At 38.2% G+C, this 23,616-nt stretch overlaps 1 protein-coding gene across 1 annotated transcript; it reads right to left on the bottom strand.

Moving 5' to 3' along the window:
• Positions 1 to 282: 282 nt before the first annotated feature.
• LOC100888334 (organic solute transporter subunit alpha) lies at positions 283 to 23,133 on the bottom strand. Its single transcript, XM_003725621.3, has 8 exons — positions 22,256 to 23,133; positions 9,437 to 9,584; positions 7,521 to 7,678; positions 6,122 to 6,195; positions 5,361 to 5,522; positions 4,254 to 4,377; positions 3,039 to 3,291; positions 283 to 2,604 (listed from the first exon to the last, which is right to left on the bottom strand). The coding sequence occupies exons 2-8, from the start codon at positions 9,546 to 9,548 to the stop codon at positions 2,069 to 2,071; spliced, it is 1,419 nt and encodes a 472-aa protein (XP_003725669.2). The 5' UTR covers positions 9,549 to 9,584; positions 22,256 to 23,133; the 3' UTR covers positions 283 to 2,068.
• Between the last annotated feature and the right edge of the window lie 483 nt (positions 23,134 to 23,616).

Below are 23,616 nucleotides of genomic sequence, written 5' to 3'. Positions count from 1 at the left end.
TCTCTCTCTCCCTCTCCTCATTCCACTCTCTCTCTCTCTCTCTCTCCCATCTCTCTCTCTCTCTCTCTCTCTCTCTATATCTTCTTTTTTTTCTTTCTCTGTCTTCCATGAGACGGGGGCATGTTCTCCCTTCCCATAGCTCCACCACCACTATACATTAAATGTAATTTAGGAAGTGATAAATGGGAGATGTATAAATGATTTTAGAAAAGAGGAGAATCAAACACAATGAATATGAAAAGAATTCAGATTTCAATGACGACGAGGTCAACATAACAATCATAACATTTATTTGGTTTATTCTGAATGGAATTATAATCATAAAAATGATGACAAGCTAAAATATAAAACGTATCTTTTTAGAAACATTGACAAAAAAATGTATAAGTTATCGAAACCCCGAAGCTCAAAAGAATATTACTGCCATTATTTTGACACTCACCATCATTCATCATTCATCATGTCGTAAACGAAGGACTAACACAAAATATGATAAAGCACATAAAATGTCTCGATATAAAATCCACTGAGTGCATTAATTTTGTTTGCCAGACGTACAAAATGGCGATATTATAATTGCGACGGGTAAAAAGACATCATTAGTTTATATATAAGGCACTTCAGTGAGTGATTATGTTACGTAAGATATCCAGGTGTATCCAACACAAGTGCATGACATTCTTTGACAAGATACTCAGCTTTCGAATATTCACCCCTCTGTGAGGATATTTAGTTACCTTTTCCCCCTCAATGTGATAATATTACTGAAGAGAGAAGCTTGTTTTTCGTGCATATAAAACGCGCGGAAAAGGAGAAATAATCAAACAAGGTCTTAATTCACATACAAATCGTCGTTTTAAAGATTTAAACACGGATCATGGTTTGCTCTTTCTCCAAGCAATTCGCGTAGTGTTAGAGCGTATTACTATTATAGCAATCTGAATAGACTTGCTGCATAATACATGTCAACAAATTTTAAAATGCGCTTTTTTGACAAAAAAAAATGATTTGAAAAAATACAATCGTATTTGCACTTGTCGGCTATTCGAAGTTAATCCGTGGAGTATTCTGTAATTTGTCATTGTTGAACTAAAAGCCTCTTGTTACAAATCTTGCAATCAATGCCGATTTAAAACGGATGCGTGATGATAAATGTAATAATAAAATGTCGTATTACATGAGATTCTAAAATAAATATTCTACTGCATAACAGCCGTTTACAAGGGCCGGGCCTCTTTAAAAAGTAAACACAAGTCACCCTCTTTCTAGAACATGAAAGTGTTAGATAAGATATGAATATTAATATCTTTATATAATATAAACATAATAGTAATAATAGTAATAATGAGGAATGTGAAAGTACAACAAAATTTGATTCTCCTCAAATTGATCCTTTCGAGTTTAATGTTTCAAAGGCAAACATTGGTTATGTTTTATTCGTAGCTCTGTTTCGCTCACGTTCTGGTCATAATCGTGACAGAGTCAATCGCACTTTATGTAGAACTGAAGATGAGAATCGCAAATGGGTAGCGTACAACTCAAAACATTTATCATGGTAGATTTTGTTCTTGCATTGGCAATAATTGGTTTCAATCAAGAAAGACATTTTTTAGAAACTACAAAATTTGATGACAATACTTGATAGCTTACGTAAGTGATCTTTGGTATAGATAGCATAAAATAAAGTGAATGTTATTACAAATATACAACCATTTGCCAATTTAAGCCATTATCATCGTCATGACGGGAACTTCATATTATTTTGGCCATAAGATAAATAAGACACAAATAGAGTAAATTCTGTGTCAAAAAGAGTCATGGAATTCTAAACATTTTTTCAAAAATATTGATAATGAGATTTGACAGAAGTTTGCATAATCAGATATCATACTTTACATATATTTAATGTCATGATTCGCGAGCACCACGAACTTGAGCGGCATAATTATAATGCTGATATGGCTAGCGATTATATTCTGCAACCACTGTGTCATACCAAAGAGATACTCTTTGGTCATACACGAAAATACTTTTAATAGAGTCCTCAGTCTTTGGGTAACCTTTGAACTTAGACGTCCGTCTCCCTGTCTGACCCGGAACCACTCCAAGGAATCGACCCTGACTTGATGGAGCCTCGTTCGACGGTATCGTCAACAGTGTTCTTGTGCGGCGGTGACTGATGATGGTTCAACGTCTCGTCGGTCACTCTACATGCAACACTCCCGTTCGGTTGGCTATCAGCAGCAACATGAAGAAAGGGTTGCTTCAGCTCACTCTCCGCGGGTGCATCCCCAAACTGCTGCCACGGCGTATCTCCGACTCCTTGCGCATGCACAGAGGATCCGCCATTTTGTCTGGTGACAATGCCGGTGGCGTCTGGGTACGTAGGTTTGTAAAGCGCGAGGTCGGTTTTGTTGTCGTTTTCGTCGCCGAGTGCGATCTGTTGGGCCGGGTCTCGGCGGTACGAGTTCTGGCTCAGTCTGGCGTACTCTCGCCTCTCAAGAAGTTGTTCCTGTCCTATGTTGCCTTTCAGTCTCCTGTACCAGACCGTGGCAAATATGTTGAAGAGAAACATCTCGACGATGTTGAGTAGACTGTCGATATCTGTAAAAGAAGACAACATCAAGAATTAGAAAGAAAAAAAACCTACCATGTCGTGCGTGTTTCGTAATTTCCCACATCAACAAGCCCAAACCGTGACGAAAAATTACCCGCAGTTACAACAGAGAAATAAGAATATCCTAGTTGGTTAATAACCTTAAGTCATTCGTAATAACCTTTTACACAGACTGACCGAACGGGCTTGGATCTTTTAGGACTTTCCTTGACTCTGTTGACGTCTGAGATCTTTAATGTCACCAACCCAAAGAGACACACTATCTCTAGGATATGATCTTGGATCGGCTTTTTACAGGAAATCAAGAAAGTTGATATGAAATTATCTAACAGGCGATCCCGAAATTAGAACAATGTGTGTGACACCTTTGTCAACTGGAAAGTTCACGAAAGGATCAAGGAAAATAAATGGTTGTACTTACACAGCGCCCTCAGGCCGGGGTGGAAGGGTGGCTTACAGGCGATGTTCCCTGCGATGGCGCAGAGGCCGATGGTGAAAGATTGGACGTTGGTGAGGATGAGGGTGAGTTGGACGGTGAAGAACTTTGGAGTGAGATGGTACTCCTTGAGCGGTTCCCTCGATAACTTGTAAAAGATGATGATGCCGTTGAGGGCGAACAGCGTTGAAACGATATAGATGACGTTGAACCACAGGTATGTGCCAGTACTTGAAAACTGTGGAGAGAAAAAAAAATTGATAAATGATATAAACGGACCTGATATTTTGATTATTGAGAGAGAGGGGGGGGGGGGTAGTGAAGGCTGCATCAAGATGCAACGTCTCCTAAGGTTCGAAAGGCAATCTTTATCAACGCACCCTCTGTTTGACAGACTGGGTGTTTATGTAATGTGAGCATGACCAAGATATCAACTTTTGATCTGGTCTCAAAAGCAAAATTCGACTTCACTGTTTGGATCTTCCAAAAGGAAAAACCTGTCCTCAGAGACTGCGAGCACAAGCCCTCCACCCCCCCCCCCCCCCTCCTTCCAAGAATTCCTGATTTACCATTCACAACTATCTCATTGATGTACTAGTAATATGTTTCTGCTTGTATACTACTAACAGAGATAAAAAAATACTTGTTTGGCACCTACAAAAAGTAAATGAAAATAAATGTAGCTTATGTACGGCCTATAAAAAGATGTTGTATTGCCCTTTAGGTGCCAAAACATGGGTCCGTCGGTCGGAAATCTTTTCTTCTTTTTTTCTTTCTTTTTTACTTTTTTTCTTCTATTTTCTTCTCCCTCTTTGGGCTGATATTTCTCATGAATGCTTAAATATATTTTTTCTCTAAAAAACGGTAAAAAAAACTTTTTTAAAAAGCCGACCGTAGATTCAAGATTCAAGATTCAAGATTTTATTGTCCATAATATAATACAGAATTTTTTTTTCCATTGGTATAACATGTAAAACATAAAACATAAGACAAAAACATGGTGTCGTGTGCTGAAAGCCAGAAGGGCGTCAAGACTATATAAGAGAAAGTCTATGAGCAGGTACGGTCCTCTGGCTTTCAGCACAAAACATGACAAGACAGTTATATGACTTATACATAGATTTCAAGATTTTAGGGTCGTTCGCAAAGGGCAATACAACATCTTTTTTTTTAGGCCTAATTGTGCTAATTCAGACTTACATCTCCAGGAATGAAGGATCCGTTGAGCCATAGTACAGCACCCAGGAAGTAGAACAGAGGTTTGATGACGGCTACCTGTAGCACCAGACCACGAATCAACTTCACGAACTTTGGAAGGGTAACCCTTGAAGAAGTGCGAATAAAATATGTTCATCATTAACATAATGCGTTAGCAATAATGTTATTCGTAACAATAGCAAGGATTAAGCTATGACAAAAGAGCATCAAATAATAGGTTTATAGATATGTCTTTTGTATAAAACATAAAATGGATTTTCGTCAACAGTATAATAAAGAAAAGAAACTTTTTTGAGAGTTAATTTACAGCTAGAATATAATAATAATAATAATAATAATAATAATAGTTGCTACTTGTATAGCGCACAGGTCCACCTTTCGGTGCTCATGGCGCTTGAACGAAAGAAAAGAAATCCACCCGAAAAACAGTATGGAATGAATTGAAATAATCTTCATTAATTTACGGGAATAATGGCGGCATTACGAAAAGGAAACATGTCAATGATCAACAATGTAGCAAGTTAAGCATATGTCATGATTGACAAGATAGTTTTCGTTATGTAATTGACGATGAATAACGGATTCAAAATCGAAACTCAAATCAACATTCAGTTTTTGTTTTTGATCACCCTACACTAGATTGCATGTGAAGTTCATTATTCAAATGCAAATGTCAAGCCAGATTCCATTCAGTTATCACCAATATTTTCTTAGCTTGGTGAAGGAGATCGCAGAACAAAGCTGTAAATGACCGTTATTGTTGTTGTATACAGTGCGTCCCAGAAAACGAAAGGTTTCATGCATGGCTGATTGTCAACGAAACGGAGTTAAGTCTGTTGTCAATTCTGCATGTTGCTATGGCAGGCGCCCAGTGAGAACGAATTCGTTTGATAAAATTATGGATATGCAAGCACTACTTTAAACAAACAGAACTTTGTCATTCCTTGCTCATTTTTCCTGATTGAGGTGTCATATGAAAAGGCAATAATAAATGTGACTAAATTATGATAAAACATCGATAATTCTCGGTTTCGTTTTTTCTGGGACGCACTGTATTATATATATTCTTAAATATCTACCCGTGCTTACTTATTGATTGGAATCTTTGGCAGGCAGCAAATACAGAACAACGACAGAGGTGGCGTGGCCAGTGGAATGATATTTCCATCCAATATCCTTAACATTTTCGCTTTATCACCATAGTAACCAGTCAACAACATAATAAACTGAACAAGGGCCATGGAAAAGTATCTGTCAAAGAGAAGAACATGTGGAAATTTGTGCATGATTTGAAAGGGGTTATGGAAACAATAACTCGATTGTGATTATGTCGTGTGTCCCCTGATCTATCTTTCCATCAACGTTTATCTTTTCTTATCTCTCTCTCCCTCTCTCTATCTGCCTCTCTCTGTCTGTCTGTCTGTCTCTCTCTCTCTCTCTCTCTCTCCCTCTACGTCTCTGTCTGTCTCTTTCTCTGTATCTCTGTCTTTTTGTCTGTCTCTCTCTCTCTCTCTGTTCTCTCTGAGTCTCTCTGTCTCTGTCTGTCTGTCTCTCTCTCGCTTTCTCTGTTCTGTCTGTCACTGTCTCTGTCCGTACGTCTGCCTCTTTCTCTCTCTTTCTCTCTTGCTAACTTGCAAGAGATTTATATTTATGTATGTCCATTTCTCTCCTTTTTTTGCTCTTTCGCTTTCTCCTTTAGTGAAATTATCTGATGTTTATTTCCTGAACAGCTCGATCTCATTTCTCAGGTGCACTACTCTACATCTAGTTCACTACATTCACTTCTAAATACCACAGGTAAAATAAACAAATATAATAATCAAAATGGCGCTTTTTAACTAATAACTTACACATGAGCAGTAAACCCTGTGATAATCGAAGCTCTTGGTATGAACATAGCTAGCAGAGAAGTGACGGAGAAAACCTGAAATAAAAAGGAATGGTTAAAAAGGGTAATAATTGATTATTACTCAGTGTCCTTAAATAATTTTCCTAAGGTCAATAATGAAAGAGATTCGATTTTACGCCCGAAGGCGTTAATAGCAGTATCCCTAAACTTAGGGCAAATTTGAATCTTTAGAAGCACATGTGTTACACCCTTTCTGTATCCTTTATAAAGCCAAACAAGGGTGTAGAATGTTATTGAACCACATAAGTGCAAATATACATCGGCCAGACAAACAAAATATAAAAACTACATATGGAACCCTAAACGATTCAATGTTGCACCCCATAGGGGCAGCTTTAAGGTGAGGTGAAAAGTGGAAACTTTATTTCATTTACATAATGACTCAGTGACTCTCTCTCTCTCTCTCTCTCTCTCTCTCTTCCTTTTTCTCCCTCTGATAATCACTTGAATTTATAAGCAAACATTTTGTTATAACGAGTAGACAATAGACATTTCAAGGATCATACAATGTGATTTAATTTGTATACATTCAGGCATCGTTAACGCAGCATGAATATACCAATATAACAGGCCTGTAAAAACACAATTTGAATAAATGGGATTACTGCTACCCCAAATGCACTATTTGAGTGTGAAATGTGTTGTGCTGATCAAAATGTATTACATGTACAAATAGAATATACCCATACTTTTTAATGTGTTTGTGAACAAGACACACCAGAGGAAATGGAAATCAAATACGTATGTTATTTAATTGCATATCCAGGAAGTTTTCTACGTGGCACATCTTTTAAAATAATCGAAGAAAATGAAAAACAACTATCAAGAATTCTGCAAGTGTATGAATTTTCATGATTCCCTATTCCACTTTATTCTGATAACGAAGTTCATCTTTCATGTGCGTGTGTGTGCGTGTGGATGTGGGTTTTGGGTGTGGTGTGTATTTAGAACTGATTAACATTTTTCGTGGTTAGTTTACAATAACTGTTTACAAAAAACATGTAAGGGGAGTTACAAGATAATAAATTATATCAATCTGATGTACAGATATTAATTTTGACTGATGTTGTGAATGTAATTCTTGAGCGTATGTTTCGTCCTATCAGTTTTGATTAATAAATGGAAAAATATTTTCACAACATAGAATGACTGTCTCAGCTACCGTGAAGAATTTGCAAATTGTTGCTTCACGATTGTTTAAATTTCTAAAGTTTTCAAATATTAACTGATGGAAGTATGGTTAAAGGATGTACAACAAAGTTAAAGGGTGTGGTTAGCTGGAGTTTGCGGGGAGGGGGAGGATCGGGGGAGGGGCAGAGGGGGTGCTTAAATTTACTTACTGGATATATACCCATGATGAATGAGAGTTGTATTTTCCTTCTGCTTGGGATCTTTCTGCAGAGGAACCATAGAGTCTCCATGTACATGCCTACATTGAAGACTGTCAGGGCAATGGCTGTGCCCATGACGCCGAGGAATTTGGAGTTGCCGCCCAGCGCTGCAAGGGTGACAAAATGAATTAGGAGTTATTCTTGTTATCATCTTCTTCTTCATCACCACTATCGTCGTCGTCGTCATCGTCTTCTTCTTCATCTTCATCGTCATCATCATCATCATCATCATCATCATAATCACCATCATCATTATTACCATAACCATCATCATCATCATCATCGTCATCATCATCACCTCGATCAACATCATTGTCATTGCAAAAAGATTCACAGACTATTTTGTAAGTAGGTATAGTTAAGTAGCAGATTTGCTTTTTCTGTTTCTCGTTCTCCACGGCAGAAATGCAAGCCAATCACAGATCTTGAAGATACCCTGCCTTTGTCACTTTTCAAAATGTGTTTCTTTCGATTTCTGTTCTGCGTGAGTATTTTGTTTTCAATTACATTTGGGATACATTTTCTTAAGAGTCCTCCTCCTCCCACCTCCAACACAAACAAAACAAAAGCAAAAACACGCAACAACAAATTTAAACAGACTTAGTTGGGTTAAAAGCCAAGGGAATCAGTTGTAATTATACAACAGGAAGCAATAGATATCTAGTTTAACAATGCACCTCCATGTTCATAATGAATAAATAAAGACTTCCCGACCTTTTTCACAATTTTTCTGTTATTGCGCCTTTTCCGGGAAATTTTGAAATGAATACGTTATGATTACAAAGGAATGACATGGAAAAAACGTTGTTGTCCACTTGCCACGGAAATGTATTCTTCCTCGCATCATTCGAATGAATTTACACAAACAGATTCTAAATTAATGTTGCATAAAATAAGGTCAATAGATCATGGTTGACGGGGCAATGCATATAAACCTATCTCTTTCAACCAGATGTACTTTAAAATAGTTTTTAAATATTGTCCCACCTGAAAGGATTGGAATAATGAAAATAAACTAATTATTTATTTCTTTTTCACTAAGAAAAGCATTAGAAATGTAGTTGCGCGAAACTTGTTTGACTTCATTTTTTTCGTAAATCGTCCTGAAATCATGGTGGTCATGAAATGATCTTATCATTATTTCGATTAAGAATTCCAAAACCAAGTTGAAAGTGACATCACTCTCTTAATCCACTTTGTTTCAGTCGTAATATTTTATCAGGGATCAATTCCTTTTAAGCTGAATCCAGTCCAACTTAAAGATCAATTTGCTCCAAACTGGTGGTTCAATAAATCTTTTAAAAAGTGAATTCCACTAAATTATTTTAAAAGTGATCTCTGATATTATCCCTCATAGCGTGTCACGTGACTTTTATCAGGAGAAAGTAAGTTTTGGCCTTGTAAACATAGTTATGTATACATATGTAACACGATTTCAAGATTGTACACGTCCCATTAATTAAGTCACGTAATAATAATAAAGATGGATTTTAAAGCGCAAAATAGAAGTGAGTGTCTTTCTATTCGCTTAACAATACAGCTAAAACAAAATACAATTCCATGCTTACATATTGATTCCTACATAATATGTTTAAAAAATAACGTATACAAAATACAATTTTGATAACTTAAAGTCAAACAAAGCAAATCCATCATTTATTTTTTCCAAACCATGCGAACAAAATTATGTGTAACCATACTCTCCTGGGTGAGGGGCGGCAAGTGTAGATTAATGTCTTACCAAAATATAATAAAGCCGTGCGTCGCTGGGCTAAAATATACGATCTCTGCATCATTACGTCTAAGATTTTCACAATCGACTTAATAGAGAATCGCTCAATATTTAGACCAAATTTAAAACTTACCATCAAGAAGTTCCGTAGTAGTAGGGTCGATGAGAACAGGCCAACATGCCGGAACGACTGGACCGGAAGTCGCATTGGTCTCGTTGATCATCAGATCGGCAAAGCCATCCATCTTGATAAAGAGATCGAGCTCTGCTTCAAGGTGAATCTGAATGAAAAGAGGTGCCAATTTGACGATGTTTAATGATCACTATGTCTTCTCTTATAAAAACTTTTTTTTCCCCGATCTCTTTTTCACACTATTGATTAATATACAGAAATAGAAATAAGCAAATGAATATTAAGCACTGATGATTAAGTCAATTGATACATTATAACATTGAATAATGATAATAATAACTTTTGAATAATTAGAGCAAGTACAATAATAATAAAAATTGACAGATTTCAATACATTAACTGAGAGTTTTAAAAAAATGATACAGAATGAAATTAATCATGAAATATACAGTATAGCACGCTTACGGAAATTCGGTGACATGCACACACACACTCAGCAGCTTACTATGTTGTTTTGAAGAAGAAGAAACTCTACACCGGCAAGAATAATTATTGAGAATGATGAAAGTGGTGGTGAAGAGTGAATGTATACCGTATACAAATACTGTCCTGTCTCTGAACTTACATCGCTTGTATGGCTATAGTTTGACCGATTGCATGCATTTCAGCTCAGGCTCGGGGGAAAAAAGAGAGTCTTGGAAACAGAGCGGGCAAGATGGCGGCAAATTGATCACAGTTTAGAAACAGTAGCGCATCCATTTGTCTTCATAATGACATGACAAACACGTTCTGTCCAGCTACTTTCCCAACATGCGGTGCTTAATGGACAGTGATTAATCAGGTTAGGTTTTGAAATTAGAACAGAATCGCCCGATTTGTTTTCATCTTATTATTGTACATGTGCTGATTAGGTACACGCATATGTCCAACGGTTTCGGATCCAAATCAAATTAATGTCATTAGATGAGAGGTACTTTACTTGAAGTTTGCAATCTGGTAGTAAACTATGTATAAGTGTTTACGTTTTTTTTTTCTTTTTTTTCCCCCGCTTAATTATGCGTGAGCGACATGTTCACAAGATTTCAGCAATAAGATGACATGGGGTGTGGCTATATTGAAAATTATTATAAATAGGACTTTCGCACTATTTCAAATTTCGAGCCGCGTACTCCTTAACTCACCCTACCCCAAGGTACAGAAAAAGCAAACAATCTTACAGTAGTCTTACGCACATATGCATTTCGACCCCGACCCCGACCCTCCCCCCCCCCCCCTACACAGAGGCGGTTCTCCCGGGGGGCAGGGGGGGCACAGTGCCCCCCCACTTTTTCAGATACCCCCAAAGTGCCCCTTTTTACATAGGAAAAGTGCCCCTTTTATTTTGTAAGTAGTGCCCCTTTTACATAGGAAAAGTGCACCTTTTACTTTGACAAGTGCCCCTATTACTTACTAAATGTGCCCCTTCCCCCTTTTCACCTCTGACGAGTGCCCTTTTTATTTTTGACACGTGCCCCTTTTCCTTCGGCATGTTCCCATTTTCCTTTGCAATAAGTGTCCATTTTCCATTCTCATAAATCTCGAAATTATCTTGAATAAGTGCCATTTTTAATCTCTAGTAAGTGCCTCTTTTAAGGTACGAGAAGTGCCCCTTTTCACTTTTGATAAGTGCCCCCTTCACCTCTGATTATTGCCCTATTCAAAACTGAGAGGTGCTCCTTTTACTTTGACAACTGCCCCTTTTTTGCTTTGTAAGAAGTACCCCTTCTCCTTTTAATAACTACCCCTTTTTTAAACTCGGATGGGCACACCTTTCATTTTAACATGTGCCCCTTTTATTTTCTAATAAGTGCCCCTTTTCCTTATGATAAGGTTTTCGCCTCCTTCCGTATCTGAATTATTTACTGTATACTCTATGTTGAAATAATTGTTACATGTATCATGTATATATACATTGTGTTTCATACTGTACTGTTGAGAAGGAAATAAAGGTTAATAAATACAATACAATAAGTGCCCCCATTAAAAAGAGAGAGCTCCTTCCCCTTCTCATAACAACCCCTTTCCCTTTCTAATAAGTGCCCCTTTTCCTTATGATAAGTGCCCCCATTAAAAAGAAAGAGCTCCCTCCCCTTCTCATAACTGCCCCTTTTAAAAATCTGAACGGTGCCCCCTTCTCATTCAACAAATGCACATTTTCCTTTATTATAAGTGCCCCTTTTACATTTTCATAAGTGCCCCTTTTCATATCTGGTCAGTGTCCCTTTTCACCTCTGATAATATCCCTTTTAATAATGATACGTGCCCCTTTCTTTCTAATAAGGGACCTATCCCCTTTTCACCTCTTATAAATGCCACTATCAAAATCTGATGGGCGCCCCTTTTCCGTCAACAATGCCTATTTCCCATTTTCGTAAACGCCTCTTTTTCATCACTGGTGAGTGCCTCTTTTCAGGTGTAAAAATGCCTCATTTTCACCTCTTATAATTATCCTTTGTACTTTGACACGTGCTCCTTTTTTTTTCTAATAAGTGTCTTATCCCTTTCGATAATTGCCCCCTTTTCATGTAATCATTAAACGTGCCCCTTATTTAGGGCTACTAAGAGCAATTTCCCCCAAAATTCGCTCGCTGCGCTCGCTCTTATTTAAAGATTATATAATTATGTTACTTATCAAAGGTCTTTTCAGTCTTCCGTTATGAGAATGTGCTTATAACCCCATCACGATTGGTTTTTTTCCTCTTTATAAGATGTAATTGTTCGCACTGCGACCTCACAGATCTTTAAATTTTTTCTCGCTCGCTTCGCTCGCTCGTTAATGCATATTCAGACATCACACCCAACTGTACAGTATGATGCTTAAGCGATATCTTGTATGATTTATGAAGAGAAACTTTTAAATAATGAAATCATCCCTGATAATGTAATCACAATGTAGGGGTATAAACCAATGTCTAAAAAATTGTATATTTTCGCTTTGAGATTTCCCAATGTAGGTGCCTTTTTTTTCCAGAAAGTGCCCTTTTTTGTTGGTGCCCCCCCACTTTGGAAGTCGCTCGGCCGCCCCTGCCCCTACATCAATGTCTATAGATACGCCACTGCCTAAGAGAATGTGTATCATACGTGTCTTATCATCCACTTCTTGTTTTGTCACAGAATGCCATATGACTCGGATGATTACTAAACTTACGACCTCCGGCGTTAAAAGACCAGTAACATCAATTTTATCATTCAATGTTTTATTTTCGAAACTCTCATAAATGTCGCAAGCCATATAATCATGACAAGCCTGCATCTTTTAAAGTTAAACCTTTTTGAGGAAGAAGATGATTTAATGTTACTTTGCTTGCGATTTAATTGGGGAAGGGGAAGTGGAAGGCCACGTACAATATTACTGAAAGCGTAATTTCAATAATATTCTTCAATCAATATTGATTTAAGAAAAGAATTTTTTTAGAACAAGAGTGAATCGTTATTCATTCAATTCGTGAAAAATAATAAGAAATGATAGTAATTTTTTACATAATGATCTTAATTATCTGCGTTTAAAGGGAATATTTTGGGGTGAATAAAAATCTATGAGGGAAATCTGAAATTCGATTATTTCACTGAATTTGTGTTCATATACGAGAAACAGCAATATGACATCAATACTGTGATTACCATAGTTACAGACATAGAATACAGGATGCACGTCGTTGTGAAGGCTGTAATCCAATTCTCATATTTTAAATACACTATTAAAGAGAATCAAATATCATTTCTTGGAGTAACTTCAAGCACGATCGAAATCTAAGGCTTTCTTTGAAAAAAATATCAACACAAGGCAGTTTCAATATCCTTGTGCACTACCTGAAATGTACAAACATTATAATTATGATTACGTAATCTAATTACGTAATCAAAACAACATGATTTCTATGGGATGTACATATCAAAGTTACTGGAAAAGATATAAAAAGTGTCCTAGAGTTCACGAAAATCTATGTAATCGTGTACTCAAAGCATTATTTTCTAGGCAATACAATATGCTATTTCAATTACCATTGAATTGATTTCTCGAAATCCTTTGGAATAATGGTAACTACTCCAATAACCATTTTCTAGGCAATACAATATGCTATTTAAAGTACCATTGAATTGATTTCTCGAAAGCCTTTGCAATCATGTTAACTACTCCGAGCATTATTTTCTTGGCAATAAAATATGCTTTTTTGTTTGAGTTGATTTCTCGAAAGCCTTTGCAACCGTGTTGACTACTCCAAGAACCACTTTCTAGGCAATACAACATGTTATTTGAATTACCATTGAGCTGATTTCTCGAAAGTGTTTGCAATTGTGTTTGCAATACGTTTACGATTTAAATTAAATTTCACTTCGAGTTCGAGAACCAAACATCAAACATAAATTGATTAAGAGCACTTTGCACCTTTCCCACATTCCTCATTTCAGATGACAGTTAATTTACTAGCTGCATGATAGTGAAAGGCGTAGGTGAAAACGCAGCAGAGGAAATTCATGTAAATGCCTGGTGGATCCAGCTACGGCAGCGAAAGCGCGGGAAAATTTATCCGACAGATTTTTATTTATGAAGTGAGGAATGCCATTTCAACATTCATGTTGCCTGTCATTTAGAATGCTGGATGGAGAGGGTCACTATCATTTCCAATATCGTATGTGTTTTTAATGGAAGGAAACATTTTACATTTATATTACAATTAGCAGAATGTTGAGGTATGTGGTACCTGTATAGGACTACAAGAAGCAAAGCGAGCAAAATGATGTAATAAAATCAGTCATCAACGGGCATAATAATAACACCTTCCACTTATAATATACCTGCACGTACAATGCGTATCAACAAAACTGTACCCAGCTGTGTATGCCTTCCATAATAATACAATTAGCAAGGTTGCGCATGTTCCTACAAAATGATTGGCACCACCCCTGAAATCAGCTGTAGACGAATTACAAAGGACTCCATCGCCTTCCTTCACAATCATCACTGCATCTCTAATTCCCAAATAAGACGTCGTACAGCAAAAAGGTCCATGCCTTTATACACCAATAATATCAACTATTTGTTCCACCTCACGCATCTTTCAATTAAATTATTTTATGCTTGAAATTTATTCATTTATGTATTTAGAACGGTTTACTGATAAGAAATCATTAGCGGCCAGTTGGCCACATTTTTGCAGATTATTTTACAATCAGAATAGATAAAAATGGATACATATATTAATAATAATAGATTAATGTCAGTGAAAATGCAATATTTTGAGTATGCAAGAGTGTAGACAAACGCCATAATCAAATTATACGAATGACTCGATCTTTCGAGAAAAAAAATATCTTGATAGACTAAGTGTTGAAGTGTAGATTTTCATTCCACAGAAAGAAAAAATGATGTCTTACCAGTCCCTCCTTCGCAATCTAATTTAAGACTCTAATGAAGTATAAGTTTGAACAAATCCAATCCAATTCAAGATTAATGCCTGTCTTGAACTTCCACAAGCCCTCACAGTAATATGCACCACCATCGCCCTGGTATATACATGTAGAACTGAAACACTGTTGTTCAGTTCTGAGATTGCTTATCGACCTGCATACCGATATAATCGTCACCTCCGTTCTGTTTAGAAAATAATAACCATCCGTCTGTCTCGGTCTGATACCAGCTCTCAAGCAGAGAAGGGTCCTTATACCGTTATCACAGTCTAAAAAATAAACACTTCCCTTCGGTTTGCCTGTAACTGTATTGCGTGAGCCCGATCATGCCAAGGATGTGATTTATTAAATACACACAAACATCATGATCACCATGCGTCGCATTTATCCACATCTACCAATGACTGTATTCACTGGCGGATTTCGCGTGGCGGGGGGCGACAACCCGTGCCCCCTTTGAAATCTAGTGTGGAATACGTTACGTATACACCTCCCTAGATATTCCCCCTCTCTTTATCATGTTTATATATTGTTGGCCAAGAAGACATTTTCTGTTTGGTTGCACCTTTGCTCCTTAGAAAGTTTTCGTAATTCTGCCCCCTGTTTGAAAATAATTATTTCCAAATTCCTTGCTACGCCCCTGACTGTATTCGTTAACAGGCGGCGACTTTGTAAATATAAAGCAAAGCAAAGCTCTGTATAATTTACCAGCTGCAGTACTCCCTTATTTCCTTTTGACTTACGAAAAATGGCATTAAAATGTTTTCCCAAGCCTGAGTGCCATGTTTGAGACAACAATTATGAAAAAGGTTTTAACAAAAGCTCTATGCTATTGCATTGTATTTCAATCATGATTGAAATTTGACAGAACCTGAGAGAGTAGGCCTAATGACAATCCTCAGTGTAGTATCCGAGGGACACATAGGGGCACGCCCTCCGCAATATAAAAATCTGGCATACCTTATGAACATAAAAGATTGTTTGAAATGTGCAACAATGTGGGTTCATGTGATACGGCCAATCTTTTTTATACTAAATATAATTTTTTAAATTTCAGAACCCCCCTTTTTTTTCTTGACAAAGAATTGTTGTGACCCCCCCCCCCCTCAAAGGAACCCTTGATCCGACACTGAACCTAAAAATAAAAAAATAAATAGCACGTCACATATTTCCATTTTCACCACCAAAATATGAACTCGTGTATGGAGCCTGGGTTGTCAACCTTCAAGATAAATTACTAGATTTTTGCTTGTTTGTCTTTAATCAGATTGCGAAATTTCATTGAGTAATACTTATGTGGACACAACAAACAGCGTTCGCATTAATCAATCATAAAAATCATCGCTTCTCAATTTATGACAGCTTTGATAACGCGTTCATACTTGACGTAGTAATATTAATCATATCGAAACTGACCTATTTTGCTTAACGTTATCAATATCATGCAATAGTTGTCTTGAGGCTGGGGCATAATGTTTCAGGCTTTTCATTAAATTATTATTCGTAGTCGATTCAACAACTAATATTGAGCTGTTGAAACATTATTCTTATCAATAGCAGTGCCCCCCGGGGGGAACCAAATTCGGCATGTTTTAAGTACACTTCGGGTATTAAAGGCCTTCTAAAGTGTTGGGAGCCCCTAATTCGCCAAAAATTCGGTGGCAAAATTTTACTTAAATTGTATCATAATGTGAAAGAGGATTTCGTTTAAAACACACTTCTGCAAAGATTCCCCCCTCCAAAACAAAATGTGTTTAAAGAAAAATATTGATAAAAGAATACATAATTTGGGTTTTCTGTTGAACGCAGAAAACTCAAATTTTGTATTCTTTCATCAGTATTCGACTTCAAACACATTTGTTTTGAAAATCCTTGCAGAACTGTGTTCTAAATGACATACTCTTTTACATTATAATACAATTTAAGTGAAATGTTACCGTCAATTTTTTTGGGCTACCAACACTAGAGGGGCCTTTAAGAATTTGTGCCCTCATTGGTTCCCCCGGTACATCTAGAAACCAAAGAAACTCAACAGACAAAAACATCTGATGCCACCTTTTAATTTTCATTCATTATATTTTTCATCTTATTTCATACGTTGTTCCCTATTTCTGCTCATCTGTTTATTAAATTTGTGTTTGTTTTGTTTATTATGTTTTGTTTTGGGGGTGATTTTCTTTTTTGCTATTTTTTTTTTTTGGGGGGGGGGGGGGGGGGGCTTGGCAACAATTAAAGGGGGAGTCACCCCAAAACAACGACCCCGCCAAAATATCGTGCTTTTAACCAATCTCGTCCCTTCCTCTATAATATCTCAAATAACGTAAATATTGATTTTATATTCACTTGATACCAGAAGAATATCAATGTATTTTGAATCTGAATCTTATATCCGAGTTGTGCATGCAAATGAGCAACAAGGGAGTATGTATTAAAATGGAGGGGGCCTATGGCAACAAATTAACCCCTTGTTTACTGACCGATGTGGTAGAGTATACAAATCATTTATCACTGTCAATCGTTCGTCGTCCATAGCTAGTTTAATGTAATTTTCATAGATCGTTGACGAGCCCTTGTCGCCGACATGGAAGGTTTCGCGCTGCTCAACCGGCAACAATTGGCGGGATCTCGGCTTCTCCACTATTTAGATTTTACGATCATTGGTCATTTAGTGCTCATGCTGAGGGCAGGGGGGCAACAGAAGCAATGACAGTCATTAAGGCCTCCCATCATGCCCATTTTGACGAGAACCGTTTATCAAGATCTGCAAACGCATTCATCCAAGTATCTTAAGCCTCTTAAAGGTATGCATCATCATGATCGTGGCCCTTCCCGAAGTGACATACATTTTCATGTGAACCGTACATCATCAGTACAAAACTAACGATTTTACCAATCGATTAAAGGCACTGTAAATTTAGCCGTATTAAATGCATATTTGCGTTATTTTTGGTAGCAAGTAATGTAAAAGTAAAATGATGTCATAACTGCCAGACAGAACATTTTCTATTTAGATATTTTTACGTGGCTTTCTAAATCAGAAGTACGACCATGCAGAGCCGTCGCAAGATGGGGTGTGGGGAGTGTGCGCCCTCCCCCCACCACCCCCCCCCCCCCCCCCCCCCCCATTCCAAATGACGATTCTCTGCTGTGGGAGTGCATCTCATCTTGAGAGTCGGACACGTCTTCATCGAGTGGATTGTTCACCCGTTTTCGACCTGCTTTCAAAGAAAGAGAGAGAGAGAAAAGGAGAAATAGGGAGAGGGAGGGAGAGAGAGAGAGAGAGAGAGAGAGAGAGAAAGGAAGAGAGGGAGAAAGGGAGGCATCGACCACTGCCAACAAGGTCTAGAAACGGGGGACGTGAGTGGAATAAACTGCCACTGGTTGAACGTATCTACCGGCCATCGCCTACCTCAATACGTGTTTTATGCTACGAAGACAGTCATTAATTTGGCTTTAAAAGGTCAAATTGAAAACCCTTCTTTTGGCAAATTGGTAATAAGCAAAAGCTGTGTAAATAAAAGAAACGGATGAGTATTATCATGTCAAGATTTCGTAGTTTTACACAATAATGCATGTGCTGTAGACCGATTTCCAAATTCATTCAACGAATGCACAGAAGACGACCAAAATACTGGTATTCGAATTCGGGACTTTTTGTACCCAAACGAGGTTAACATCGTCACCTTCACGGCGATCTCATGAAATACCAAGTTTCGCATTAGTTTCGGCTCTTCGGGGTTACGGGGACATCTCAGCAACATGATGGAATGCTGAAATCCTGCCCAAAATACCAGTCCCCATGGGCAAACAAACAAAAAAAATAATCCACTATGAGTTACTTTTTTGTTGAACGTGTACGAAATCTGGTATCTGAACTATCATGGTTGAAGGGAAAGGTTGATAATGGTGCTAATGTAATGAAATACAGAACCGTGGAATGGGGTGGGGGCGGATCCGAGACACGGGCATCTCCTGTGTTTTTTTTTAACTACATTGATTGACGCACAAGTCGTCGTGCTCGTGCCCACTTCGCGAAAGAAGCACCTTGGACTTCTAATGTCGATCAACGGAGCCTAAAAGGGGGACAAAATCTGAGAGTAGCCCATCAATACCCTCATATCATTTTTTCATTCCCCCCCCCCCCTGCCTTCTGTCACACCAGGACCCCGTCTTATATAAAGTTGCGACTGATTTTGGAAACTTCTTTTATTCTTCTACTCATGTAATGAGTTGCCTCTCCCGAAACGGAGAAAGTTAGAAGATCACCGATAAGCACCCAGTTTCAATCGTGACCTATCAGGGAGGTCGAAGGTCAGACAAGGTTACGCCTATCTTCAATGCCTTGATGTCATAATAAATTCATTTCTGATTATTATGATAATCTGCAGTAAATCTTCGCTTTGAGGATGCAAACGACGGAGGGATAAAAATACAGATTCGTAATTTGTCTCGACTGGTTAGGATGTCAAATGAATTCTCTTGGATTTGGGGAACATTTCCTCTCTCTTTCTCTCTCTCTCTCTCTCTCTCTCTCTCTCTCTCTCTCTCTCTCTCTTTATTTTTCTCCCCACCCATTCTTCTCTCTTTCTCTTTCTCTCAAGCCCTTTCCCACGTTTTCTTCACAACATTACTTTTGTACCTTCCATATCTCATGCACACCCCCACTCACTCGCATCCTATAGCTAAACCCTCTCTCTCTCTCTCTCTCTCTCTCCCTCCCCCTCTTTTTCTCTCTCTCTCCCAGTCTTTCTTCCTCTCTATCCTTTCCACATATAATTTTCACGATACCTATTTTTTAAATCATAATTATTTTGAGATCTTCGTCGTTACCCATATTACTATTTTCAATACCCCTCTTTCTCTGTCCCCTCTCTTTCCCTCTTCATCCCCCTCCTCTCTCTCTCTCTCTCTCTCTTTCTCTCTCTCTCTCTCTCTCTCTCTCTCTTTATTTTTCTCCCCACCCATTCTTCTCTCTTTCTCTTTCTCTCAAGCCCTTTCCCACGTTTTCTTCACAACATTACTTTTGTACCTTCCATATCTCATGCACACCCCCACTCACTCGCATCCTATAGCTAAACCCTCTCTCTCTCTCTCTCTCTCTCTCTCTCTCTCTCTCTCTCTCTCTCTCTCTCTCTCTCTCTCCCTCCCCCTCTTTTTCTCTCTCTCTCCCAGTCTTTCTTCCTCTCTATCCTTTCCACATATAATTTTCACGATACCTATTTTTTAAATCATAATTATTTTGAGATCTTCGTCGTTACCCATATTACTATTTTCAATACCCCTCTTTCTCTGTCCCCTCTCTTTCCCTCTTCATCCCCCTCCTCTCTCTCTCTCTCTCTCTCTCTCTCTCTCTCTCTCTCTCTCTCTCTCTCTCTCTCTCTCTCATTCAAGCCCACATATTAGTTTGATCCCCCACTCCCACTTTAAGAAGAAGATCTATATAGGGAAACGTAGCTTCGCCAGTCAAGTCCAAAGCAAACTTACCCTCGGAATAAAATTAGAACATTCCATTCCGTGAAGTCAATAAACTGTGCATCTCTTATATTGCATCCGTACTCTATACTATTATTTTGTGAAGACAGTGTTTCTTTCACTGTACAGTGATTGTGTTTAATTCACAACTGTGTGCTATCTGCTTTAGCTGTAAGAGTCTGTTGTATTCATTTCATTATGTTGTAGCCTTTTAGATAGATGCCGAAAATGCGTGAATAGGCATAGGGGCATGACAGGTATTACATATCGAACATCAACATGCACCGATTTTATTTTTTCCTTCTTTAAAAAAAAAACTATCTTGAATAGGATGTAACATCGATATTCGAGATAATTATGCTGTCGACAAACCTTAGATTTCTGCAGCCTTGCGATGACTTGCAAAAATTCAAAACCCCACCCTCCCTTGAGTCCCTTCCCCCTTAAAAAAAAAAAAACTCTGTAAGCAATGACAATCAACATTCTGACGATAAGATTTGACCCTTGTCCAAATCTGACAACCCATGGAGTTACTCCATGGACAACCCGATGACCTTTCTTTTATTTCTTGTTATTGTAAAATACCGGGTTTTTTCCATATTTTTCGTTTGCTTTGGGGGAATATTCTCGACAGACTTGTCGGTAAACCTTGACCCGAACTACCCCTCCCCTATACTTTAAAATCATTAACCGAAATGACCCAAAGGTCTGTATTAACTTATTTACCCCGACCCTGTATATTGGTCACGTTCAACAAAGGAAATTTTAAACCTCAATCTTCCTTTGTTTAATCCATTTTTTTAGCATAAGCTTAACACCAGCATCGGATTAAGAAATACCAATTAATGTTAACGGGCCAGTAGGTTTATTATTACATCGTATGGTTTACATAGCCTTGCAATATCCATCGCCTTACAAAATGACAAAATGACCAACACGCGCGCTGTGCATATATTTGAGTATCATAGAGCGGCGACATAATTATCAAAGGTGTCTGATCGACGTTATAGCACCATGACTAATGAGCTATGTCAACACATGTTTCGATGGTGAAACATTTCATGAGATGAAATGGATCGTGGATGATGGTTGCTTAGGGTTACCGATGAAATGTTTGTTTGTCCGTCTGTCTGCGTGTCCGTGTCGAGATGACCACGTAAAATGACAGCAATAATCCTCACATCGCCTAATATATTTGTAATGAAGGACATTATACGCTTCATATAGTTGATGATGTATATACGTAAAAGACATTGTAAACATGGCCCAAACCATTATAAAAATGATCCACTCAGTGTCAGTCAGTGTAGAATGCAGGTTTGTGAAGAAGATACATGTAGCAGGGCAGGTTAGTGAAGACAGAAATAATATCTAGACCAGTTAGCAAGAGATTGTAAAGAATTTCAAGAGAGTAGATCAAGCATGATTTTCAATATTTTGTTTTACAGACAGACATCAAGTTCAGATTTTACTATGTTTCTGTAATAATCCAACATTTCAAAAGATAAGGGACACAGTAATTACAATTTCTTTCGGATGATGCTTAGGAAGTCGTTACGATCGCGTTACATAAAGGTCGGGTGACGAATTGTCACGAATAATCACATCCTGGCAACAATATTGAAGAAAAAAAAAGAAATCATGCATAAGACATGGTCACTCGTCTTTCCTTATTGCCTATATTAGGAAAGAGGATCTTGAGATAGTCGGCATACATTAATGTTGCATCATTTTCGGTACTCGAAAAGGATATAAGCAACAACGGAGCTTCAAATCGCGCCTACGGTAGATGCTCATTACAAGGACATTTAAAACGACACTAAGTTTTTACTTTAAAAATGTATGTCCACGCTTCAGTAGTCAGTACTATAGAAAATATCCAAATAAATATCTACTTACCACCTGTTATTTTAATTGGAATGACTTATGGTGTCGTTTTCTTGATCGAAACGATGCATGTGGTGATTTCCTTTCTTTGGTAGGCCGAATTTCCTTCAGAGGCGTCAAGTTTAAACGCTTTCCCAGCAGTGGATGGATATGGCGTCTTGAAGGTTCGGTCAACAACTTTCCCCGGGGCTCTTCGGGCTATGTCTACCTTCACCTGCACCTCGTCCCGGATATATTCACAAGGTGTTGTCGCGTTGATTCCTAAATCAAATATGAAGAAACTCTGTTGGTGTGCACACTTTTTAACATGTATGTGGTTCCTTGCCATTCACTTCTCTCGGCTGTGTATTACTATGTACACGAGGTAAATAAATAAATATATGCACAAAGACTTTTTTGTTTAAATCCCAGCATGTAGTCTTGTACGCGACTCGGCCTTTCAATCAGTCTGTCCTACACAATACTGAAGCTCGTGGAGGTGATCGTTTCACAATAGGTAAGGGCAATGGCATACCGAATGCTGATAAAGTTTCCTAAGGGTGTTCTGACTGGTCGATAGTCCCTCTGCTACCCGCCAACCACAAGCACAGAAAGGCCATTTACAAGCAGACGACACGAACGTTGGTTCGTGAGGACGGCGCTCTCATGCATATGCAAATTTTCCTCCGTGCGGGTGAAAGGTTACTGGGCGAAAGTTTAGCACACCACTCCGGCTCGCAGACAGAAACCCAACGCGCGAAGAGATTGGTAAACTCAGGAGAGCGAAAGCCAATCGCTTGGGCTATTGTTACCCCCAAAACACCGCGGGCAGAGTATCAGGAACGTCAAAATAAGCGGTGTAGAGTGACAAGTTTGTTACAACTCTCTGATAATGTTGCCCTGTCTTAGTTTAAAGCACAATCAAGCTGAAAACACGTACCACCATACCTGTTTTACTAGTCTAGCGCCTACCTGTTGAATTTTGGTGGAGCAACAAAGAAGCGAATTATTCATTCAATTTTCACAGTTGAGCAACTTCCAAAGTCCCTCCAAATTTTATTATATCGCAAAGTACAATTACTGGAGCTGATTTCTTTGGATACGGGTGTACAGAATAACCTCCGATTAAGTCATAAAACTCTGCTTTGCATGCCTTACGACATTTTACCGCTTTATCGAGAGCTGATCGAGTCGCATAAATTATGACGTGGTCACCCAGAAATGTTTACCCTACACGGAACAAAATGTAAACACCAAACTCGAAGGGAAAAAAGTGGTGATACAACGAGGGAAAATATGCACCCCTTTGCAAACAAGGCAGTGGTGGTGGTGTCCCTTAGTGCACTCTGGGTCTTGGTTTAAAGGCACTGGTTGAACATGTGCACAATCCTTTA

Source organism: Strongylocentrotus purpuratus, unplaced genomic scaffold (genome assembly GCF_000002235.5).
Source record: "Strongylocentrotus purpuratus isolate Spur 01 unplaced genomic scaffold, Spur_5.0 spur5_scaffold_5, whole genome shotgun sequence".
Lineage (NCBI taxonomy): Eukaryota > Metazoa > Echinodermata > Echinoidea > Camarodonta > Strongylocentrotidae > Strongylocentrotus > Strongylocentrotus purpuratus.
Note: the sequence above shows the minus strand (reverse complement) of the source record. Positions and strands in the feature narration are given on the sequence as shown.

What these genes read in the sequence shown, in the direction of transcription:
- LOC100888334 (XM_003725621.3), bottom strand. Translation starts at nt 9,548, where the DNA reads ATGGATGGCTTTGCCGATCTGATGATCAACGAGACCAATGCGACTTCC. An exon ending in ACAGGGTTTACTGCTCATGT is followed by an intron (nt 5,523 to 6,121) that starts GTAAGTTATTAG and finishes TCTCTTTGACAG; the next exon opens with ATACTTTTCCATGGCCCTTG. An exon ending in GATCCTTCATTCCTGGAGAT is followed by an intron (nt 3,292 to 4,253) that starts GTAAGTCTGAAT and finishes TTCTCTCCACAG; the next exon opens with TTTTCAAGTACTGGCACATA.